Here is a 24,135-nt window from a genome sequence, read left to right as displayed (position 1 = left end):
GGGGGGAGTAGGGGGAGTCATACATGTCTAATATGGAAATGTTTCACGTGATTTTATATGCATAATATATAATCAAGTTGCTTACTTTCTCAAGGGAAGGAAGACAATTTGGAACTTGGAATTTTTAAAAACAAATGGTTAAAATTTTTTTACATGTAATCTGAGGGGAAAGATGAATCCCTCAAGAAAAAAGGAAATTCCTCATCCTCTGCCTAAACAGCAGCAAAATGAAACTAACAAAGACTTAAATCCTTCTAAGGCTAATTCAAGATTTCCCAAGGACTTAAGCCATTCTCATGCATGGCGTTTGGGGAGTGGAAGGATATTATACAGCTCTCTAGAGCTTTTCCCAAGGGAAACAATGCCCATGACTTTCTGGTTATAGAACAAAAATAGTCTTTGACATTCAAAGACATTCCGCAGAGATTAACAAAATTAGCATAGTTTCAATTTGATTCAACAAGTGTGGATACAAACTTTTACTTTTCTCTGGTTTATATTTGTTTCAAATCTGGACTATCCTTCTTCTTCCATACTGGCCTGGAGCAGTTGGATCCTTTATTATTAATTTTTTAAACGGCCAAGTCAAAGGCTCTCACTTTCACTGTAGTGACCCCTCCAACTCCCAGGCTCCTTCCCTATATCAGTTTAGGTATCAGAAGAACATTCTCTCATGAGCACAAAGTATAGGAAACTAATTAATCCACAGAGCAGGTATTTACTCACTTCAAAGTATGGCTCATACTGCAATAGCCATGAAGCGCTTATGTGTAGTAGAAGCTTAAGATGTTTATATGAAAACTAATTTATTTAAACCTCTGTACACAAGAATGAACAGATCTGTGCAGCGAGTTTACATGAAGAATGAGGTTACAAAAAAGCAAAAGTGATATTAAAAATTGATCCAGGAAAATCACATATAAAAATACCCCCAAATGATGCCAAGCTAGTAATTCCTGATTCCCAACTGACTGCCGACATTGAAATATGAGAAATTTTAAACGGTCAGAGCTTTAAAAAAATTTATATTATCGTTAAACTTATCTACAAGGACAATTAGCAAAATGTAGAAAGAGAAAACAATGTACAAAGGACAGATTTAAAAACTACCACTCCTGAAACTCACAAGTCAAAAAACGGTATAAACCTTAATAATCAAATGAACTCAGACATCATTTTTTTCTTCCCATGTTTTTTTTTTTTTTATCTCAGAAAATGAACGCTCAACGAGCAAATCCACAGTCTTTCCCCTTCTTTAGAGGGAAGTTTGCCTTTAAGCTAAGCCAGGGCTGGCTCACGCCAAGTTCCAGCTTTGGGTAGCTCTTTTTTAAACTAGGAAAAGAACAAAATAAAACAGAATTGCCCACATCGTTCAGCTCCAAGCAACAGAGAACACAAAGTGAGGATGAAGTTCAGTGTCACTCGGGTTAACCCCCAAGCTGCCACTCTTAAGTTTTTTTGTTTTTCTGCTGGTTCCGGGGCGAGTTCTTTAATAAACTTCGTATTCTGAGATAAACGCCAGTAGATTCTGCCATGTTCTCAAACTCAAAGGGGGTTATTCCAGCTGCAAACTTACTCATGTCCGGAATAGGGCTGCTGGTCTTGCTGGAGGCTGCTGAGCTGATCCCCCCTTGGGGGGCGTCCCGCCCGCTGCTGCCCTCGCAGTCCAAGGCGGCAGGGCCGTTGTCCAGGCCGTCCTCAGAGTCCGCCTGGGTGGGCGCCTCCTTCTGGACTTCTTCACTGAGCACCCCGGTCTCGGCGTCGGGCCCTGGTTTGGAATCCCCAGGGTCACAGACCTGTGCGCAGGAGTCTGCCGCGCCAAGCTCGGCCGATGTCTGCCCGTCGGGCACTTTTCCTTCTGTGGAAGAGGTTTCTGGCTCATTCTGGCAGGGGGATGAGGAAACGGAATTTCCTGTCAGAGGCGTGTCGCCTGGGAGGTCAGAGTCACTGTTGGCGCTGTCCGCTTGCTCCAGGGCAGCCCAGATCAGCCGCTGCTGCTCCTCAAGCTCTTCCAAGGTCAGGGTGTCTTCATCCATGGAGGGAGCTCCACTTCTTGGCTGAGCTGGGTCACCGGGAGTGGGAGGAGGAGTACCCCTGGGGAGGGGAGGGGTAAAGCTGGGGGGGGTACAAGGAGGAGTCCCCTGGGGCAATGGAGGAGGAGTTCTAATCAAGGGAGATCCAGGAGGCAATGGGGGTTGAAACTGAAATCCTTCACCAAGATGAGAACCATGTGGTATCTCCATATCTAAAAAAATAAAAAAAATAAATTGAGTCTCTTTCAAAGTTAGGATCAACATTGACTAATACTTTTAATGTAGTTTAACATGTTTCTTAGTCATACCCAGGTGGTAGGGCAGGGGTTCCCCACCCCAAAGGCCTTCCCTCTACGGCAGACCCTAACCCTCCTCAGCTCAATCACCGAGAGCTCCATCGCTCCGGGGCCGGACAAGAAGCCGGGTCTGTTGGGCTCTGGCACTTCACAGGGATAACATGTACCCCAAGAAGAGGGGAAACCTCTCTCTCTACATCTCGGGTTCATGAAACACCATGTGATCAATACACAGGAGATGGAGAAGCAAAGTATCCTGAGAAGCCCAAGCTCAGCTCAGGGGCAGGACTGGAAGAGGCCCTGGTTCACCGAGGAAGGATTTCCAAATCAGAAGGTGATTTGGTGATGTTGGACGAGCTGTGGAACCACGTCCAACTGCCCCAAAGCAGCGGACAAAGCGGAGAGGATGAAAGGAGACGAAAAGGCAACATGCAGAGCTGGGATCTCTCAAGTCCTCAGGCTGGTCCTCACCTCACCGGACAAGCAACCGGGAGTCGCCAGAAGGCTCTGAGCAAGGCTACTGCTCTTGAAGAGAACGATGAAATCGGGGAAGGGGGAGGGGGAGGGAAAGATGACCTGGATTTGAGGAAGGCTGGGCCAGGTCCACGGCCTCACATCTCCCCCCAGTGGCCAAAAAGAGGTCAGGATGACTAGAGGTGGAGGGAGGGAAGACTGGCCTTCTGAAGCTCAGGTCTGGAGCAAGCACTGACACTGCCCAAGGTGGGCATTAGGAACAGCCTTCTGTGGCGATGGCACAAAGTGGGTTAGACAGGGGTGGCTGTGGCTGGAGGGAGCCAAGAAGGAGATGGGGGAATGAGTGCTTGGATTATGATGGGAGTGGGTGTGCTCAAGAGACTGGACCCAAAGATTTGGGGCAGACCAGAGCTGTGCAGAGCAGAGCCAGAGAGCGGGCCTGGGGCCCGGGGATTGGGAAAATGGCGGCACCCCCAGAAGAATGAACATTTGTGTGGAACCGTCACTAAGTGAGGGAATCTGCTTCCTAAGAAGTACTCCTGGTAGGCCAGGGACCCATGTGTGCATGAACACTGCAGCAGCACAATCTGTCACAGCAAAGAACAGAAGTAAAATAGGTCCCAGACCCTGGGGAATAACTGAATGAGATGAATGCAAGAGGTGCAGAGAAGTCCAGAAAGTTCTGTTACTGGGTGTAGAGAGAAAAGAACAGAACCAGGAGAATACTGTGATAATCACAATGATAAGGTGAGGATAAGGTGAGGGCAAGCAGTTCTGAAAGACACATGCCTCCCAAGGCAGACCAACGAGGACCCCAAGAAACAGGACTCAAGTCCCCCCTTCCTGCCCATTCTTTTGGCAGAAAGGAGAGCTGCCCAGGTGCTGTGCTGTTTTATAATGGCCACTGTACAAGAAAAACCGGGGTAGTTAGTGGGTAGTGACAGATTTTTAAAAATTCATGTACAGAAGGGGACGGGAATAGAGCAATTTTGTTACTGCCTTGTTCAACTCAATATGTATATTTAGGTTTAGTTCTGCTCTGAAAACAAATGCTAAACATCAACATCAAACTGTCCAAAAGAAAGAGACAGACAGAGACAGAGAGAGAATGGATCTTGAAGATGATCTATATCAACGGTTTTGCAGAACTGCCGAACCGTCTTAAAATTTTTGTTTTAAGGAAGGGCTTGTTGGATAGGGGAAGGAAATTGCTACATTTGGATGACTACATAAAAACAAACATACCAAGTTTTTAAAAGCACAAAACAGATTGGTCAGTGTTCTGCCCATGATACTATTAGGATACAATTATGAGAGGGACTATGAACAGAAGAATTGCTCAAGTTAGGAAGGATCTTAGCAGCTCTGCAGTCCAACCCAAACCTGACAACAAATTGGGTGGGGAAAGAAGGAAAAAGAATGATGATCTCTGGATTGTACACACACCTCTATTTTCTGTCACATGGTGCTTAGGAATACTAAGGCTCTTTTTGGCTGAGAACTATCCTCTCTGACAGCCAGGGAAGGTGCCCAGGTGCCTTTTTGGGTTGGGCTGGGCAGGAGGGCAGTTTAACATTTCCATAGACATTTCACCCCAGCTCCAGCCTTTTCCAGCTTTACTTCTTTTCCTGCTTTGGAATGAAATGAGACTCACCCGAGTCGAGGTCCATGTCCGTGGCCGAGGAGGTGGTTGTGCTGCTCCCCCTTCTCTGCTTCTTCGGGCTACAAGGACTAGACTGAGATGCGGCCCTTTTGCTGCCAGATTGGGGGCTTGTCTAAAGTTGTGACAGACACCAGCTGTTAGGTCAGGATCCACCACAGAGCCCCCAAAGCCCAATCCTCCAACCAAAGCCAGACTCAACTTCTCAGTCACAGAAACCAAAACATTGGGGAAGTGAAGGAGGCTGTGCTCAAGAACAAGCTCAGAAGTGGGTTCCCGAGTCCAGGCTCTAGAGTTATGGTGGGTTTTTCTATTGTTCTTGATTATATCATATACACCAAAAGAAAAATGATGACTGCTTTGTAGCTATCATAAGAAAAGACCCCAAGATTCTAGAATGTGAATAATTAACTTTCAAGAGCTATGATTTCATCACAAGCATGGCTGGTCTTCAGAGATGGTCTCTCTGCGCCCCATGTCTCCTGCCAAGCCAGCCCTACTCTGGGGGCAGTGTCTCCCAGCTTAGCTATAGCCGACCCACGGGGGCCAGAGAGAGCCGGGCCTGGGTCCTGACCCTCTGCCTGGGAGAGTCTGCCCTCTCCTGACAGGGTTCACCCCTCAGGTCTTCTCCATACAAGTAGAAGGGACCAGAGTGTGCCATGTGGAGGACTTCTAACACTGCATCAATATTCTATGATCATAACTCATTTATGGTACTCCAGGGTTTCCAAGTTTACAACCTTGTTATCATATCTCCATATCATAAATCTGTATTTTATGATGACAGAAACCAGCTCGGAGAGAGTCACTTGAATGAGTCAGGACTTAACCTACAGTCTCTCCATCTGAACAAGTTCATTGAAACCACTTAACCCTGAGGAGAATGGGGAGCTCTGTGAGGAGGGGAGGCTGTTCCCCTGTAAGACGGCCCCTCTCATGCTCAGACACCACTCCTGGGAGGCAGCCTGAGCAAAGGGAGGGGGACCCAGAAAAGACCCAGAGCAGCATCACATTCAGCACAATGAGTCCACTTACCGCTTGGAAGTTGGAAGACAGGTAACTCGCAAAAACATCCTTTTGCTGAGACGCCTGCATTGGTATTGAACCAAATATCCTCCAGTCCTAAATAACGAAAAGAAAGATTTATTTGGTGAACACTGTCCTGGTGATAAACTTCATGGCACTAGGAGGCAAAGATAAGACTCAACTCATCCAACTTTGCCATGTGACACAGACTATGGGTGCTGAGAGAATTAACTGCACTGACAAGACTTGCACACCAGGAAATGCTTGACATTCTCCTCTGGCAAAAAGGTCTGTGAACATGGAAAATCCAGGCCTTCCTTATCTCACTGCCGACTTCCTGGACTGGTTTCAGTGACAACTTTACTACTCCCCCAGGCTAACGTGCTCCAAACGTTGCCTTCCTCATGCTTAAAAGTCATGAGGCTCCCTTTAAACTCACTTCTACGCTTCTCCCTTGAAGATGCAGAAGGGAGTCCTCAGTCACACCACTTCTTTTTGCTTCAAATTCAAACTCTTCTTCTTTGGCTGTCAAAGACCTATATACTCTGGCCATTCCAATCTTATCTTCCACCACTTCAAATATACAATTCTCACAGTAGCATAACAAATAACAGTCCAGTTTCTTTATACTTTAGCCTCTTAGGGACCCCATCCTGATACTGACTGGCCCAGAAATGCCAACCTGCTCCCTTTTTTCCTGGCTGGACCATTCACCCTTCTTCTTTTGACAGTGCAGCCTACCAAGTCCAGCAGAACATGATACACATGCAAGTGATATACCAGCTGTAGCCTCCCTAGCAGACCCCCATCCACCCAACTGGCCCATACTTCCTCTTTCTAAGTGTTGTTAGAAGAGCGATTTCATATTTATCATCACTTCAACAATTGTATAGCTTATGTTTTAAGACATTTTAAGATAGAATGGTAACTGGTTTTTGGTGCTTTTGAAACATGGACTATGTCTTTTTTTTTTTTTAAATTATAGCTTTTTATTTACAAAACATATGCATGGGTAATTTTTCAACATTGACCCTTACAAAACCTTCTGTTTCAACTTTTCCCTCTTTCCCTCCACCTCTCCCCTAGATGGCAGGTAGACGGAATATGTCTTAAACAAAATTAATAAATTAAATAGAATGTCATGCAAAACAGAAGAAGAAATACACTCACATCTGAAATTCCTTTGGGAGTAGATATGTTAAAGCCAGGATAATTGACTAATTTAGAGAGATCATAAGTGACACACTTATTCTGCAGCTCTCCCGCTTCAGTTTCTCCATCAGCAGCATCTATTAGAAACCAAAAAAATTGTCAAAAGACAGTATTTATTAATAGTGTTCCACATACTGAATAGATACAGAATGTGTCTGCTCTTAAGAAAACAAAACTGTTCCAAGAATTCTTTTGACCATACCTTTAGATCAACCTACTTTTTCACATATAGCAATATATTTGCTGATATTTCCAGATCTTTGCTAATTGTAAATGAAGCTGACAGGCTTGCGCATGTTGGCTAGAATGGTTCTAAAATAGTTTTGCCATCAGATAGACATAACAGTAAAGAGTTCAACACAGCAGGAATGGGCTTTGGGATTCTGACCTAGGGCCTAAGATACGTACTTTCTATTTCCTGGCTTTTCTCATAAGATTTCATACAGCAAAGAACACAAGAGTGAAGGATCATCTACACGGTACAACCAGCTTAAAAATAAATGGGAAGCTGGAGTCCTTGAGGCTCATGAGATGTTAAAAGTATTATTAATAGGCATGAATACTCTTGTTCCATATAGGCCCATTATTTAAATTTGATTAAATATATTAAAAACTAATTACCTGGAATGTTTGCAGAATAGATTATCCTCAGTAATAGATCCCCCCTCCCCCATTAAGTTTTTTTTTTACTTTAATCCACTGAAATAATTCTAAAAATGCTGATGCCTTTTCCTAACTTAGTATATATACTCAGTCTAGGTAATGCTTACTACAGAAACTCCCTCCTTTTTAGTGTAGCAACTCATGTGCAACTGAGGATCTTAGAGAGTTACCTTGATCAATTTTAATCAAGTAATTATTTGCATAGGGCCAAACATAAAGAAAGTGTCAGAGGTCATACATGATTGATATCCAGACCTTCCTAACTCCAAGGTTCTCTCTCTCTCTCCTAAGGCTTAGACGAGTCTAGGAAAGATAAATCATCTACCCAGGACAACAAGCTTAAAAATAAATGGGAGGCTTGGGTCCTTGAGGCTCTCTTTAAACTCACTTCTATGCTTCTCCCTTGAAGACACAGAAGGGAGTCCTCAGTCACACTGCTTCTATACCTCTATCCATTGGGATACCTGAATCTATGAATGAAGACTCACAATATAGAGCCTCAAGGCCACAAATTCTTGATCATTTGCTTAGTTCTAGGTGACAAAGAAATAAAGAAAACAGCCTGTGCACTTTGTTTTCTTACTCATTTACTTTCTTTTTTCATTTGATTTTTTTTTTGTGCTGCAAGAGAATTGTCTAAATATGTTTATACATATTGAATTTAACATATATTGGATTGCTTGCCATCTAGGGGAAGGGAAGGGGGAGGGAAAAAAATTCAAAACACAAGGCTATACAAGGATTGATGTTGTCAAATTATCAGTGCATATGTTTTGAAAATAAATTTAAAAAAAAAGAAAAAACAGCCTGACCTGTTGGGATTACTTGGCTTCTACTAATAATTTGGGTGTAAAGTCACCATTCTATTCCTTAGATCCTTAGGAATCAGTCTCAGATTTGATTTGAAAAGAATGCCTGCTCTTTGCTCACTTTTTTCTGATATTAATGCTTATTTTTTTTAGATGATGCATGTGCATTCATTTTTTACATGACGTATGAGTCATTGTTGGGATAGAAAAAGCAGAACAAAAGGGAAAAACCATGAGAATGGAGAGAAAAAAACACAAACAAAAAAAACAAAAGAGGTGAAAATAGTGTGCTTCAATCTGCATTCAGTCTCCAAAATTCTCTCTTTAGATACAGATGGTATTCTCCATCCAAAGTTTATTGGAATTATGTTGTATCACTGAATTGTTAAGAAGCAAGTCTATCATAGTTGAACATCATACAAACTTGCTGCTGTGTCCAATGCTTTCCTGATTCTGTTTGCTTCACTCAGCAACAGTTCATTTTCACAAGCTTTTCTAAAATCAGCCTGTTCATCATTTTGTATAGAACAATAATATTCCATTATTTCCAAATGCCACAATTTATTACTTAGCCATTCCCCAACTGATGGGCACCCACTCACAGTCTCCAGTTCTTTGCCAGCACAAAAAGGGCTGCCACGAACATTTCTGCACATGTGGATCCTTTTTCCTTTATATTTTTGGGATACAGGCCCAGTAGTGAGACTGCCAGATCAAAGGGTAACATTGCTTTATGGATATTTGGGCACAGTTTGGTCACTTCTACTGAAGAGAAGGGACACTGATGCAGGAGGCGGCCTGGGCCATTTTGGTCAGCAAGTTCTCCCTGACAATCAACCTCAACTGGTCTTCTGGCAGCTTCCCCTTGTGACTCCCAATTTTGCCTTTCAGGGACAAAAATATAGTTCCTCTTCTACGCAAGAACGCAAATGCTTTTAAGATGGGGCATGGGAATTCACTTCTCAAAACCCATCTCCTCAAACACAAGAGAAGGTCATCCAGGAGGAGGACTGTCACTGACGAGGCAAAGTCTGCCCCAGAACTCCTAAGAAGCCGTGGCAAACCGGGCTCGGCCTCAACTTGTGCAGCAAAGCCCGCTGCTGCTGGTCTGAGCCCACAGAGAGACACTGCTGGGAGAAGATGCCCAGAGTCGTGGGATGACGATGAGCAGTCTGGCCCAGCACCGGCAGACCTGGGTTTGAAGCAGAGCTCTACCCAGGTGCCCTCTCTGGGCAGGAAGGACGCACCCAGCACTGGTATGGCCTGCTTGCCAGGCTCACCATGAGGAAAGCGCCCGCTTATCCCGATTCCACCACAGGAAAGTTGCAGAGCACCATGGGTCAGCCCCAACTGGCCTTGTAAGCACGGCTGCTCCCCTTGCCTGGCCTTGTAAGAACGGCTGCTCCCCTGGCCTGGCCTCATCCACAAATCATGGAAGCCGGCCCATGATCCCAAGCTAGGAAAACATTCATTCTTGTGATCTGACTGAAATAATTCATCCCAGATAATCTTCCCCTTCCCCCCCCCTCCCCCCAGGCAACAAAGAAACAGTGATTCCACGTAAGCACCAAGTTTTGGATCACAGAAACACCCTGAAAGTCACTTGGTCCCATGTTCCTCTTAGGCCAACGAACTAACATGATTTCCTGGGGGGAAGTGACTTCCGGAGCCCTCCACTGCATCTTCTTCCCTTGAACCTCAGGCCAGGGCGCTGAAATCTGCCCAGCATGATTGCCTGGCACAGAGTTGACACTTAATAAATGCTTACTGCCCAACACACATACAGATCACTATCACCTCCAAAAAGGGATTAATTTTACCAACTCTGGTAAAAAAAAAAAAAAAAAAAAAGGGGATGATTATGGGACCACTACAAACGAGCACTCCATAACTAACTGCAGGCATGCGCACAGGTGGACGGATGCCGAAGTTGCCAAAGACTAAATGCTTCACTAAAAGAATGCTCTGGGTTCTATTTGGTTCTTGGAGCATGAGGCCATTTGCCAGTCAGTCAACCCCAGGGATTTCTCACCAACCTACACTCCATGGTCCCAGTCACTTAGGTGGCAAAGACCATAACTGTGACGCTCACCAAACTTAAAAACCCCGTACCTTTTCCATCATAGAGGGCAAGTCCAGAATTCTCCAATTCAGCCTCTTTGAGCCAACCTGGAGGATAACCCAACTGTCGCATGCGATATATGAATGGTGGAAGGGTCTTGTCAGTCACCCCAAGTGCATCCTGAAGTTCCTCACTGGGAAAAAAAAAGAAGGAAAAAAAGATAAAGAAAATGATTTAATGGCATGGTGGGTTTTATACTATCGGCAATTATTTTAAATGGAATTTCTCTTTGTATCTCTTGCTGTTGGATTCTATTAGCGATGTATAAGAATGCTGGTGGTTTGAGTTTTTTTTGCATTTCTATTTATGAGTTCAGTGACTACTAGATAACACTTGTATACAGCATTTTAATTATTCTGAAGATAATACAGTAAGGAAAAAAGGGAAATTTAGCTATAAAAAAAAGAGAAATTAGATGTACCTAATAATTCCTGGTTTGAACCTTCCAAATCTTTCTTCGACTTCCTCTGCATGGTACCGCTGCTGATAATTTTGGTTGTTTGCCTCTCCACAGGCTTCCATAAATTCTTTCCTCTTCTCGTTTATACGAGCAGCATTCCGAGGCTATGAAAGAAAGCATTTGAAAAGAATAGAGTTGTATGGTTTAAAAATATAGAAATTACAGGAAAACATTGATCTTGGGCAAATAAATGTTTTCTCTGGGCAAAACACGATGCAGATTTTTAAGCCCCCCCCCCAAAAAAAAAAACAAAAACAAAAAAAAGGGAGAAGAGAGGGCAGAGGGTAATTTTGTAACTGTAGTATAACTTTATCATAAAAGTATCAATTTCCTTAAAAACTGCTTTAAAATTTTATTTCTTTCACATTTAGTACATCTGAAATAGTGAAACATTATACTAGCTGAAATTTTGACATCTTGAAAAGTAATTGCGTACTCTTCAACTTCTATAAAAATAGTGAAAATACAAGAAACTAAATGGTTAAAGAGATGTCATATAGAGGAAATTTACCATTGGACAATCTTTCATTTGATGTTCTTCAGAACCACAATTGAAACAGTGAGCCTTTGGTCTATAAGTTCAAAAAAAGAAAGAGAAAGTCATAACATAAATGAAACAAAATAGCAAAATCAGTTGTACAATGTTATAAACAATGTCTTTGTGCAGCACAGAATCAAGAAGAAAAACCACTAGAATGAGCACAACATAAAATACTGGTGCTAAAAAGGCCCGGGGAAATCATCTAATCCAAATGATCATTTGACAAATTTCAAGTTAACAGGTCTGAAGGGCAAAGGGACTTGCCCAAGATCACATAATGTGACACCAAGCTTCAAAAACAAGTATTTAAATTAATGTTAATATACACAGGAGCTCTTTCCTTGTTTTCTATCTCAAGCTCTGGAAAAGCTAGAGAAGATCACAGCAACAGTGACCAATAGAAGAATACATAAGACCTATTCTCCCAAATTCAGTTTAAATAACATAAAAATAACAGTTTGTTATTTAAAGCAGTAAGATAACACGAAAAAGTTTTAGGCCCTCCCACCTCCTCAAGTAACTAGATATGAAACAATTCCAACCGTTAACACACCTCTCTGTATAAGTTTGAAGAGTAGCATTTACCTCCCCTTTGGTCCCCTAGCACCTACTTCCTCATTTAAACCCCCAGTAACACAAGTGCTAAGTATGATATATATATATACTGCTCAAAATTTTGTGGGTTCAAAACACAACAAAAACTAAGAACATCTCTCAGCACAAACCTTTTTGCCTTTACTTGTATTTCTTGCCCTTCTAGAGAAACAATCTGGCTGAAGACTTGCTGGTACCTTTAGTAGATTTTATTAAGGAATAGTGACATGGTGACATTTTTTATTTCTAAATCAAAGGTGCACTTAAAGCAGAAGTAATGAAAGTTGTATAAAACTTCCTTCATTTCACTGAGTAGGATACTTGGGTATTTCCCATCCTTCAGTAAGCTGAGGGTTTTCGTTTAGTAGAGGCTGCCCCAATTTATCAAGGCAAAAATTGGTAAAATATAGGACACTTCCTACAACCTGTGGAAAAACAAGTCAGAAAATGGTGCTATTTAAATAGAAATAGTATATAGGTGAAAAAATAACATAGGAACACTGAATCGAACTTTTTTACAAATGCATTTAGTTCCTCTAAGTGGCACAGAAGTCTATGTTCTGTTTAATGAACAAGATCTTGCAACATAAGTAAAAGGTAATCAATCTCCAGATTTCCCCTCTTTTCTGGAAGGTGCTGGTTCTCATGGTATCCCTTGCTAGAAACAGTGAATCTCAGGGTGGGAAGTAGCATCTTAGAGGATCAAATGAGTTATTTCCCAGTCACAAGAATCCCTTTGATTATGTCATTCACAGATAGTCATCAAGCTTCTGAACACTTCCAGTGACACGGATCTCATTGCCATTTCATGAAGCATCCCTCTTTTTTTCTGGACAGTCTGATTGCTGTTATTATTATAACCAAGTTTTCTTTCTTATGCTTCTCTAATTTCCATTTGAAGTCCTGGTTCTATCTTCGTGTCTCTATTGTCTATATTATACCAAGTCTTTCAAATATTGAAGAATACCACTATCCATTCCCAGGTATCATTACCAAGTCTTTTCCTCTCCAGAACAAATGACTAATGACTGCCAACTCTAAATATTCAAATACTAACTGAAGTTTGAAGAGGGAAGACTAGAAAGGAACTTTAACTTCCTATGATCCAGATATTATACTCTTGTTGGTTTTTTTAAAAGTAATCATGTCACACCCGGACAAAGCAAGCTGATTTACTTTCCAAACAAATAAAGCCAAGAGATTTTTTCATACCAACTATTCTTAAGCCCCTTCTTGCCTATGTCTACACTGATGTAGTTAACTTTTAACAATTGGAATGCAGTTACATTTATCCTTATTAAAAGTCGCTGTTTGCCACTCTAGTCTGTTGAGCTCTTTTTAAATCTTTGCATCAATTTACCTCAGGTTTATGTCACCTGTAATTTCAAAAAGCAACACTTTAATATGTAGTCATCAAGTCACTAACCTAATTTAAAAAAAAAGTCTGAGACCTCTAAATGATACCTATACAACAGTAAAATCTAAAGTAACCAGTTAACTCCCTTATCCAAAGAATACATAGTTTAATAGTTCTACAAAAATTAGGTATTTAGCATGTATCCCTTTCAAAAGATTTTATACTTTGTAAAATACTAGACAGTTAAAATATCAATTTTATGAAATTCAAGTCACATAATTATCAAAAAAAGTACTATTATGTTAAATCCCACATGACTGACAGAATGGAAAAACATATTTGCAGAAAAAAAATATAAAAAATCTAAAATAACTTACACTAAAAGCTTCCTTAATTTTTTTTACTGCTTTTGATTTCTTCACTTTACGGTCCTCTTCCAACACAATACTGGAAGGCTAATACAGAGAGAAAAAACAAACCTCACAATAAGGTGCTGAATTTAATGAGTACCTAATTCTAAGATGCAAGTATTAAACATATTCTTTATGTTATATATTCAAAACATGACATTGGGGACAACTGAATATGTATAATAACATTCTGACATGCTATTCATTTCCACACACAGGAATGCTGGTGTAGGACAAACACAAGAAACCAGCAGGTACATAAAGGGCAACAGTCTTGAATGAAGCAATAATATATTTGAATCCTATTTTGCTGGGTAATTTGGAAACTAATTTGGATGGATCAGATAGAGTCCGAGTTAGAAGTTCAAACAAGTACAATATATTTCTCAACGACCAGACAAGAAAACTAAAATAATCCTAATTTTTATCCCAAATGATAAAATGATTTTCACAATAACCCTGAGTCAATGCAAATTACAAACAGCTTTACGACTCAAAGAAACACTAAATTATTATTGCTTTGATGTTAAGCCTATTTTTTGAGCAGGCTGGTAGAATAAATAGCAAAACAAAGTGCTAAATGCAATTTAAACTGGAACTATTTTTCCCTTCACATTATCAGTTCTCATTCATAAAAGGAAAATTTATCAGACATGTGCTGACATTTTAAGTGCTACTCATTTTTTTTTTTTTAAATAAAAATGTAGTCAGCACTGTATTGCTGCCCTATCTTAACAGGCAAGAGACCAAAAAAAAAAATCTTAATTTCTTAATTTTGGGCTTCAGCATTTACACCAGGAGCAGCAGAGGGTCCTCTAGTCACAGAATGGTCTTAGAGGGACTGTAAAAAACAAGCCATGGGATGACTGGAAAGCTAAAGTGTGTGACATTTTTTGAAATAGAGGTAGGAGAGGGATAAGATCTGTTATATAATCTTTTGTTATCAAAATAACAGATGGGTAGATCATAGAACTGGAGTTGGAAAGAGTCTTCTAAGTTGTTCAGTCTAAGCTGTATTTATTACCTAATCCAAAGTATCTACTGTGCAGATGTCATATTAGGAATACTAGGATTAATTAATAGGATGAAAGAATTTAGAAGTGAAAGAGGCCTTCAAGATAACATGTGGGTCAACACCTATCACATACCGAGATGGAAAAACTGAAGCCAGATTCAACAGTTGAACATCACAGAGTAACAGAGCAAGAAATGAAACTGAAGCTAAATTCTATGAAGCTTTCCATTTCAAATCCAGTCATCTTTCCACTATTTATACAATTATAACTGATGCTAAATATAATCAAATAGCTAAATTCATACACTCTTATACACACTTAGATTTTGCTCCTGTTAAAGGGGAAAAGGCTGTAATTTGGAAATCTCAAGAATCTGACCTTGGATTCTCTTTCCCCCTTCTAGATTCCTGATCTTAGATATCTATTCTTTTCTTCTTCTGGGACTTTGATCAGAAGATGCTCTTTCAAGATTTCTGATTTAGGATGCTCTCTCTTGATCTTAGACCACCTTCCTCCTTACAGGTCCCAAATCTATAAAATGAGTCTGACAAAAAGCTGGATACTAAATGGGCAGATCAGAACACACTATTTAAAGAGCCTTTGACATGGGAAATACCTGGGGTAGCACATTAAAGGCAGTCCTCTCAATATCAACTTTCTTCTGCTCCTCATATCGTTTTACTAAATTAGAAACAAATTCCTCGATTTCTTGATGATATTGCCTGTAGAAGAAGAAAAACTACATGAATACAATCTCAAGGAGCAAACATTTAACAAAAAGACAATATTCTGCACACCTTTAAAAAAGGTTACCACATAATTGATTTTTATAAAGCTACAAATAAATCTGGAAATTTCACAAAATTACTAATGGCTTAAAAATTGGTGACAACTTTTGTTCAAGATAATCCCACTTTAGATAGCTTTTACAAATTATTTCATAAAGTAAGGAAAACTGAGTTAAGGAGAAAATATATAATTTAAACCTAAGTAATTTCCCATCTAGAGTATTTTCAATGATTAAAGAAATACTTTATCATGAAAGCAGCACATTCACAAAAGTCAAAATAATAGTTTTAACAAACAGACATATATAAATGTTTTTAAAAGTTACTTACTTTGAAATAACATTGTTCATAAATAAAATTTGTAGCAAAGGTCCATCTAATTTAGAATTGTTCACCAAAATTCCACTAGAAGGAAAGTTAGAACATGATTTTATAGTAGCTACTACAGTACCATTTATCAATATATACAATAATACTACATGTATATAATTAGCCATAGTTTAACATTACAGGGCTCAAAGCCTCTTTTTATACCAACAAGCTCCATCTACCTAAAGAAATAACAACTCTACATTTTAGCTGAATCTAGTTGGTATGTATAATCTACATATAGCGTTCTTGCTTAAGAGATTACTGTACACTTATAATCTATATCAGATTTCTTACTGTCTTAGGAACAGGGAAGGTTAAGGGAGAGAGAGAAAAAAACATTGGAACTCAAAATCTCACAAAAATGAACGATGAAAATTATTTTTACATGTAATTGAAAAAAAATACTACTCATTTAAAAACAAAATACAATAAAAGACAATTGCTAGAAAATTTAGTTGTAAAGTGAATCTAATTTTTCCACTGATTTCCAATATAAAATAGATGTATTATACTGAAGGGAAAATTGAGCCTCAGGATATAAAAGCAGTTTAAAACAAAGAAAGTAATTTCACACTATCTGTTTGAAAAAGATGTTTCAGCAGAGTTAACTGAAGTACTCAATATGGTATGATTATTTTAATTACCTTTTGACTACAAACAATACAATACAACAATCAATAAATTAAATTTGATTTAACTTTTCATTTCCCAATTTAATAGTTTATTTGCTTGTAGACTACTAGTTTCCTTAGTAAGACTTGTAAACCAGTAAAAATGTCTATGGTAAAATCGTATCACTGTCAAACAGTAAATATGCACTATGCTGGGAATGGGGTAGAGCTGAGGGAAAGGAAATCAGGCTAGAACAATCTTCTACATCAATCCTAACCAAACACTTTCCCTCAAATCTTGGATTATTTAAAAAATTTTTTTAAAAAGGCATTATTATTAAACTTCTTGTGAAGAATAAAAAAAATGTTTAAAATCTGGCCTTCATATTATAATCAGGTCTTTGGTCTCCTAAAATTTCATTAAGAAGACTGTTCTAAGTTAAATCATGCTGCTGCAAGTTTTTTAGACTCAAAGAGTCAAAGGCAGAAATCCATCAACCTTTACAAATCTTTGGAGGAAGGTAGTGCACACATCATTCTCATTTATTAGGGAGGAAATCCAAGTCCCAGAGCTAATAACTTGCTCATGACTACTTTGCTCTCCATTACATTGTATTGCCTCAACCTGGAGCTGTTCACATGTGTAATCCTTTGAACTCTTTTCAGAATCGTGGGCATAAGTAAATTAAAATTAGCCAAATAGTGGGTTACTTAATTCAACAAAGATTTATTAAGCACTTTGTTCAGTGCCCTGTTAAAAGTGCTGGATAAGATATGAAACAGACAAAAATTTTTGCTCAATAAGATGCATGACTAGCTTGTCTGTTCTATTCAGTCCAATTTTTCTTGTCATTATTTTAAAAATGTTTTCTAAAAAGTCACTTACAACGTGTCAATAATAATACAGGTAAGGATACAAAAATCAGAAAATCTGGCAAATGAAAACTGTATTGACTTTTCTAAAATTCTAGGAAGATTAGAAAAACAAAGAGGCAAAATGAAAAATTTCTATGACATTCTTGTTAATATGAAAAACACTGGCATTAAACTACAGTTTATTTTTATGATTTCATACCTTGGTCGAGACAGAACGCTGAGTTTTCTTTTCAGTTCTTGATGTTAATGATTAGTTAAGGAATACAAATCAAATCTTTACAATCTGTGGGACTAGCAAGATGATAAACTTACAAATGTCAGCCAGAGCATTTGATGCTGTTAGCCACACAGCAGCCTCCCACCCCCACCAAACTATAAGTGCTTTCTATGAAGATGTCACTGATTCCATCAAGCACTGGGGTGGAAGATAAAAGATGGCAGTCCTTACTCTCAATCAGCTTATTTACTGTCTATTGGCAGGGATCAAGATCCTGAACTAACAGGGAAGACACAACAGAGGCAAAGTACTCTAAGAATTCTGTAAAGGTCAATCAAAAAGTCCTTCTTCTTTAATCCCTAATGCCAAGCCATCCTGGGCATGAGGCCCTCCAATGAATTCTTCGAGAGAGCAGGTTAAGAAACATGTATTCTTTTCCAACACAGTTCTACGTCACATCCATGATCAGACTGAACCAAAAGACACAAAGAGGTAAAGAGGGACTGGATAAGCACAAACACACCCAGGAGGGGCTTGGTCAATATTTGGGGAGTGAAATGTCTCAGGTAAAGCAAGACATGAAGTGCAGCTGAGTGTTCTCAAGATTTTTTCAATAGAAATCAAGTCCAAATCACTCAATTACAAGAGCAAGGTCTACAAGGGCCACAAAAGAAGGACAAAAGTCCATAAGAGGATTAAGAAATATCTTGTCAGGTTTTGGAAAATTTTCATTCATTTCAGCACTTTTGAAAATCAGGAGAGTCAAAAATCTTCTCCAAACAGGAAGAACTTAAAATTTCTCTCTTCCTTCACTTGGGCAATAAAAGTAAGTGTACATGCGAGTGCACGTGCACACACACACACACACACACACACACACACAATCAGAAGAGTTCATTCTTTGCAGTTTATCAAAATGAAATCCCTAGTTCCCTTAAATATTTCAGGAGACCATAATCTCCTCCAAAAAACATTTATTAAGGACTTAAGTGAAAATTGTTATGCATCTTCCCATACAAATAAAAATACAGCAAGAATGCCTCATTCTACATTATTTCTTTTAAAAACATGTTTACTGACGCTTTTCTTTTTTTTATATCACTGTCACTTACCAATGAGTTTCTGATGCTAAGAATCCTCCCTTGTCAAAAAAACAAACCAACACAACGGACAGATATGCTGGTACCTCATTCAAGACCCAGAAACCACCTCTCTGCTACAGGAGAGAGATTTCACACTGAATCCTGACAATGAAATCACAAGGTTGATCACTGCACTGATCAGAGTTTAACTGGACAGACAGTTTTCTATTACTCAGTACCAGGAACAGTGAGTGCTAAGTGCTGGGAATAGGAAGACAAGTAAACAAGAGTCCCTAACCTCAAGGAACTTACCATCTGAAGAGGATAAACAATATATAACAGAGAATGGAAAAGGTGGCTAGCTGGAAGAGGCAATACGGGGTGCAACTGGTTAGAAAGATATGTTATTTTCCTCTAGTCACCATTTACTTCCAGGTCATATAACTTTCACCTTGTCAGCAAAGAAAAAAAGATCTAAAAGGCGATGGCTCATTGATTAAAAGGTGGCCAAGAGAATTCAAGTCTCTGGAAGTCCTTCCCTCCCTTCAAGACCAAACTCACCTGCCTGAGAGGCCTTCCCTCCACTGTCCGTCTGGACCTCTTCTGGGCCCAACACTGCCAAGCTCGCAGCAATGGGACTGTCCTTCATCTCTACTTGTCATGACCTCCCTCTCCCTTGCAGACTCAGGTCCAGGGCCAACTTATTCCTGGCGCCCTCTGGTTTCTCCCTTTGCCCCACTACCTTGTAAGCACGGTAGGTCACATCTAAGTTAGGTAGCTGTCGCATGCCCTACGGTCCCACCAGCGGCCTAGCACCAAACCATGGCACCACAAGGACTGAGGAAGGGCAAGACACAGATGCGCAGGAGCAGACCGACAAGAACTGACAAGCTGCTGGGGGTGTCCCTGTGAGTAGATACACCCCAGATACAAAGTATCCTCCTTCCTGGAGGAGCCAGCCTTGAGTGAGCCCTAGAAAGAAGCCTGGGTTTCCAGGAGAGGAAGGAGGAGGGGCATGATGACCAGACTGGAGAGAGAGAAGCCATTTGGTTTTTGAGATGGGATTTCCTACCTGGTCAGGGCTAGAAGTGCAGGGGCTGCAGGAGGGGCTTGCAGTGGGAACTGAACCTGCTGCTTGCAACTGGGCAGCACGTTCCCCCTTCTCCCCCCCCCCCCCCCAGTAAGTCCCTGCTCCCAGGGGCTTACCATAGCAAAGGCAAAGCTAACGAGAACTCTGATACTCATGCAGCTCCAGGCCAGCAGAGGTAACAGAGGATCTCTGCTTGATCACAGGTCACCAGCCCCCATTGATGCAGTGATTAAGTCTGAGGTCCCCATGCCCTTTCAGATCACATCACCTACGCTCTGATCCTCTTAATGCCTCTGACTGCCTCTGGGACCAAGGACTCTGATAAATAAATTTTTCCCCCTTTAATTTTCCCGGCCATTTTCAAATCCACCCAGCCTCCTTTCTTATCTATTTCTCATTCAGAAATTGAAGATAGAGATGGTATCTTTTTGCTGGTATTAGTATCCTCAGAGTATAGCACATTGTAAGTATTTTTTAAATGTCTTATTACTCACTGATTTATCAAGTATCTAAAGCTGCAAAAAAGGAAAAAGTCAGGGGTGACTTTGAAAACCCTTACCATTTACCTTAATACTGACTTGATCTTCCCTACTATCCTTCACTGGGACCCCAAAGTAAACACATAAGGGCAGGAAACTGCAGTTTTTTTTTTTAAACATTTAGCCAGAATTACTTCCACCTGCAGCCCTCCTTCATTCTAATTCACAAGGTGTTGATCAGTATCAGCAAACTGCTAACTGGGTCCACTATAAATTTGTTACCCAAATCCAGCTGGGCCTTCATTACAAGGCCACCTTTTTCCTACATTTTCCTATTGGATATGCTATTTCATTAAACAGACTGTTGCAAACCCTTCCTAGTACCACTTTTCCCATTCTTCCATTCTCAGCTGAGGATCTTAGGTAATACTTGACTGAAAAATGACCATTCATCAAGAATTCTCCCATATTCCTATTCCATCTAATTCAGATATATCACATGTCACATGAAAAGAAGATCCTTCTCCTTGCCAAGACAAACCATTCTCCAGGCAACTCAGGGCCTTCCCACCTTCTCCAGGAGACTGCCTCCTATTATTCCCACACGCCCTACTCTCTCTTTCCCTCTCTACTGGCTGCTTCCAGGACAAATAGACACACTCAGATATCCCTCAACCTTAAAAAAAAAAAAAAAAAAAAAACAAAAACCAACCTTCACCTGATCTGTCATCCCCACTATCTATCATTCTACATCTTCTTTTCATAGTTAAAGCCCAGGCCTTCTGCTATCTGGCCTCTATCTCCTCCCCCTTCAATTTTAGATCCTCTTCATTTTGACTTCCTGTCTTACCATTCCATCGTTCTCTCCCAAGTGACCTGTGAGATATCTAACTGCCAAATCCAATGGCTTCTTCTTGATCCTCATCCTTGACCTCTCTGCAGCCTTAAATTCTGTTATCATCCCTCTGCTCCCGGCTGAGCTTTCAGCTCTCTCCTGGTTTCCCTTCTGCTCCTCTGACTGCTCCTTCTTTTCAGTCTTTTGCTGGAATTTCATTCAAGCCACCCAGCAGACAGTCCTTCCCCAGTTCTTATCATGCTCAGTGATCTCAGTACTCTCAAGGATTTAATTACCATCTCTATGAAGATGATTCCCAGAGCATGATCTTGATCTAAGCTCCAATCCCACATTACCAACTTGTGTACACACACACACAAAGACATCAATATATGAACAGATATTAGCAACTATATTTTTTGTGTACCTAGTGTTTCTTTTCAGTCCAAGTACCCCCAGGGTTTAGCACAGAGCAGGTACAATTCACTAAATCAACACTTATTAAGCACCTACTATGTGCCAGGCATTCTACAAAGCACTGGGGATACAAAAAGGGACCAAAAATCCCTGCCATCAAGGAAACTCAGTTTAATAGAGAGACAACATACAAATATATACAAATCAATCTATACAAAGGATAAATAGGAAATAATTAATAAGGGGGAAAAAAGCACTAGAATTAAAGGGGAAGAGTTGGAAAAAGTCTCCTGTAGAAGTTTGTAGAGATTTAAAGGAATCCAAGGAAGTCAGTAAGCAAAAATGAGGAAAGAGCATTCCAAGTATGGAATGGCCGAAGAGTGTCTTGTTCTTGGTTTAACCATGGACATTATTAACTCATCTTAATACACTTTTTATTTTCACCTCTTTCCTGTCAGTAGCACCATAAGCTCCAGGAAGGCAGGGATGATTTTGGTTTCTGTGTCCTCAGCAATATTTGTTTAATAACTAGCTCCTCATCTTCATACCTACAGATCGTGGCCCCACCAGTAGTAATTGGAAAAGAATACTGTCTCTGTATCCTAGTGCCTGTGCACACAGCAGGGCTTAATAATTGCTTGATGATTAGCTAATATTCACCTGCTTAAATGTCTCCCTCTTGTTTGCTTTCCCTTCTCTCTCCCCCACCTCTCTCTTTATCCCCCAAGGATTCTTGGAGGGCAAAGGAATAGAAAGTCAATCAATAAAATTTATTAAGTGCCTATTCTGTGCCAGGTACCAGAATAACCCTGGGGATACAGAGAAAAACAAAAGACAGTCCCTTGTCCTTGAAGAACGCAATCGCCCTGGGGGAGGGAGAAGAAAGAGGGCGCACATAACGTGCAGCATTTTAGGAAAAAGCTAAAGATGGGACAAGTTGGTAATAATTAAGGCAGCTTAATAACCATCTGCTTTGGGGGCACACCATTGGTTTACTTTCTCTTTTTCTCCTTTCCTCACTTATGTAGCTGGAAGGCAAAGGGGTGAATCGTGACAGCAGTCAGTAAATAAACTTAAGCCTAAAGGAGAGTAGTCGGCTAATTCATTTTCTCTCTAGGAACGATTTGAACAGCTGCAGGATAGCAGGGGCACCCCCGAAGCTAAGCACCCATAAGGCCCTAAATAAAGGCACTCGTATTAATAACTTTTAATCCCCGTGGCCTCCCCTCCAGATACATCTTAAGCAGCTAGTGGAGAGGAGGGACTTCCCCAGAGGCAGACACCCAGCAGGACCTTACAAGCAAGCAGACCGAAAACTCATCTGCCTTGTGGTGTGTCTCCCCTCCAGATACAAGTTAAGTAGCCGGGGAGCAGCAGGAGCTTCCCCAGAAGCAGGCACCCCGCAGGAAGGGCTTCCCCAGAAGCAGGCACGCAGCAGGAACTTTAATGAAGGCATGCGAACAGACCGATAACTCATCTGAGCTCCTGCGATCTCCCCTGCGGGCACAACTTAAGCGGCAGGGGAGCAGAAGGGCACCCGGGGCGCGCACTTAGCAGGCGCCTACTCCGGGTTGGCAAATCGAAGAACTGCCACCCCCGGGCACCTCCCTCCGCGTCAGGGCGGCCCTTCGGCTCCAGCCCCGACGCCCGGGCGGGAAGGACAAGCGGGCCTGACGTCACCGGGTCCCCCGGCGCTCCCGAAGCGGGCTCCCTGGGCCTCTGGGGGCTGCGGTAGCGGGCGCAGCCGCTCCGCGAGACGCGGAATCGGACGGAAGGATATTCTCGGCGCGGAGCTGCTCGATGGTGTCCTCGTACCGCCGCAGCCGCTCGCGCAGCTCCTCGTCCTCGAAGCCGTTCGTCGCCGCCTCCGCCTGCTGCGGCTCGTCCTCCTCCCCTTCGTCCCCCGCCATCTCCTCCGTGCCTTCCTCTGTCTTAAATCGGATGTGAACTGGCCCTCTGGGCGCCTCGTCATCTCCACCGAAAGCCTCGAACAGCTCCCGGTCGCCGAAATCCACCTCGGCCGCCATCTTGGCGCTCTAGGAGAGACGGGAGAAGGGGCGGGCCGACGGCGAAGAGTGGACGGTTTCCCGGAACGGCCAGCTTCCAGAAGACCTATCTAAGGTAGCCGACAGGACTACAACTCCCAGAAGGCAATAATCTGCTGAATGCGAGAGCAGAGACGGTTCAGACCCCAAGCATGCTGGGACTTGTAGTTTAACACAGTACAGGAGTAAGGGGTGGGGTAGGAAAGAATCTGGGCGCCCATTGTTCGCATTGCATGCCGGGGTTGGTTCTGGTGGCTCTGAAAGCCGGAGGCCTGGTAATGTGCGCAGGCGCGCGTAGGGAAGGCGGAACCTGAAAGATCTTCGTGGAATGTGATGCAAGAGGAGAAAGTTCCGAACGCCCGTGGAACATAAGCACAGAACAGCTGAAGGGATCGAGAAGGGAAGGGCTTTGGGGGAGGGCGTGGTTAAAAGATTAAGCGGGGCTTCTTAAATCGAACTCTGTAAAACTGTTTTTAAAGTATTTTAATAGCTGTATTTCAATATAATTGATTACCATTATGACCCTTTGCCTTTTATTTTGTGCGTCCAAATACACGATTCTGAAAAAGGGTCCATAGACTTCCGTAGACTGCCACAGGGGTCCGGGATATTGTACAGATTAAATGTGAAATACATGTTAAAGTTTATTT

At 41.4% G+C, this 24,135-nt stretch overlaps 1 protein-coding gene across 1 annotated transcript; it reads right to left on the bottom strand.

Moving 5' to 3' along the window:
* Window positions 1-789: 789 nt before the first annotated feature.
* ZCCHC8 (zinc finger CCHC-type containing 8) lies at window positions 790-24,135 on the bottom strand. The gene is made up of 14 exons (XM_051972714.1): window positions 23,221-24,135; window positions 17,520-17,562; window positions 15,792-15,866; window positions 15,290-15,395; window positions 13,625-13,702; window positions 12,212-12,315; window positions 12,022-12,087; window positions 11,267-11,327; window positions 10,717-10,859; window positions 10,286-10,428; window positions 6,660-6,778; window positions 5,499-5,585; window positions 4,458-4,578; window positions 790-2,245 (listed from the first exon to the last, which is right to left on the bottom strand). Exons 1-14 carry the CDS (start codon window positions 23,465-23,467, stop codon window positions 1,449-1,451), a joined length of 2,190 nt encoding a protein of 729 aa, XP_051828674.1. The 5' UTR covers window positions 23,468-24,135; the 3' UTR covers window positions 790-1,448.

This window comes from Antechinus flavipes, chromosome 1 (genome assembly GCF_016432865.1).
Source record: "Antechinus flavipes isolate AdamAnt ecotype Samford, QLD, Australia chromosome 1, AdamAnt_v2, whole genome shotgun sequence".
NCBI lineage: Eukaryota > Metazoa > Chordata > Mammalia > Dasyuromorphia > Dasyuridae > Antechinus > Antechinus flavipes.
This window is presented reverse-complemented; position numbering and strand designations above follow the sequence as displayed.

What these genes read in the sequence shown, in the direction of transcription:
- ZCCHC8 (XM_051972714.1), bottom strand. Translation starts at nt 23,467, where the DNA reads ATGGCGGCCGAGGTGGATTTCGGCGACCGGGAGCTGTTCGAGGCTTTC. An exon ending in CGAGCAGCTCCGCGCCGAGA is followed by an intron (nt 17,563 to 23,220) that starts ATATCCTTCCGT and finishes CTAATCATTAAC; the next exon opens with ATCAAGAACTGAAAAGAAAA. An exon ending in CTCCCAAAGGAATTTCAGAT is followed by an intron (nt 5,586 to 6,659) that starts GTGAGTGTATTT and finishes TTCGTTATTTAG; the next exon opens with GACTGGAGGATATTTGGTTC.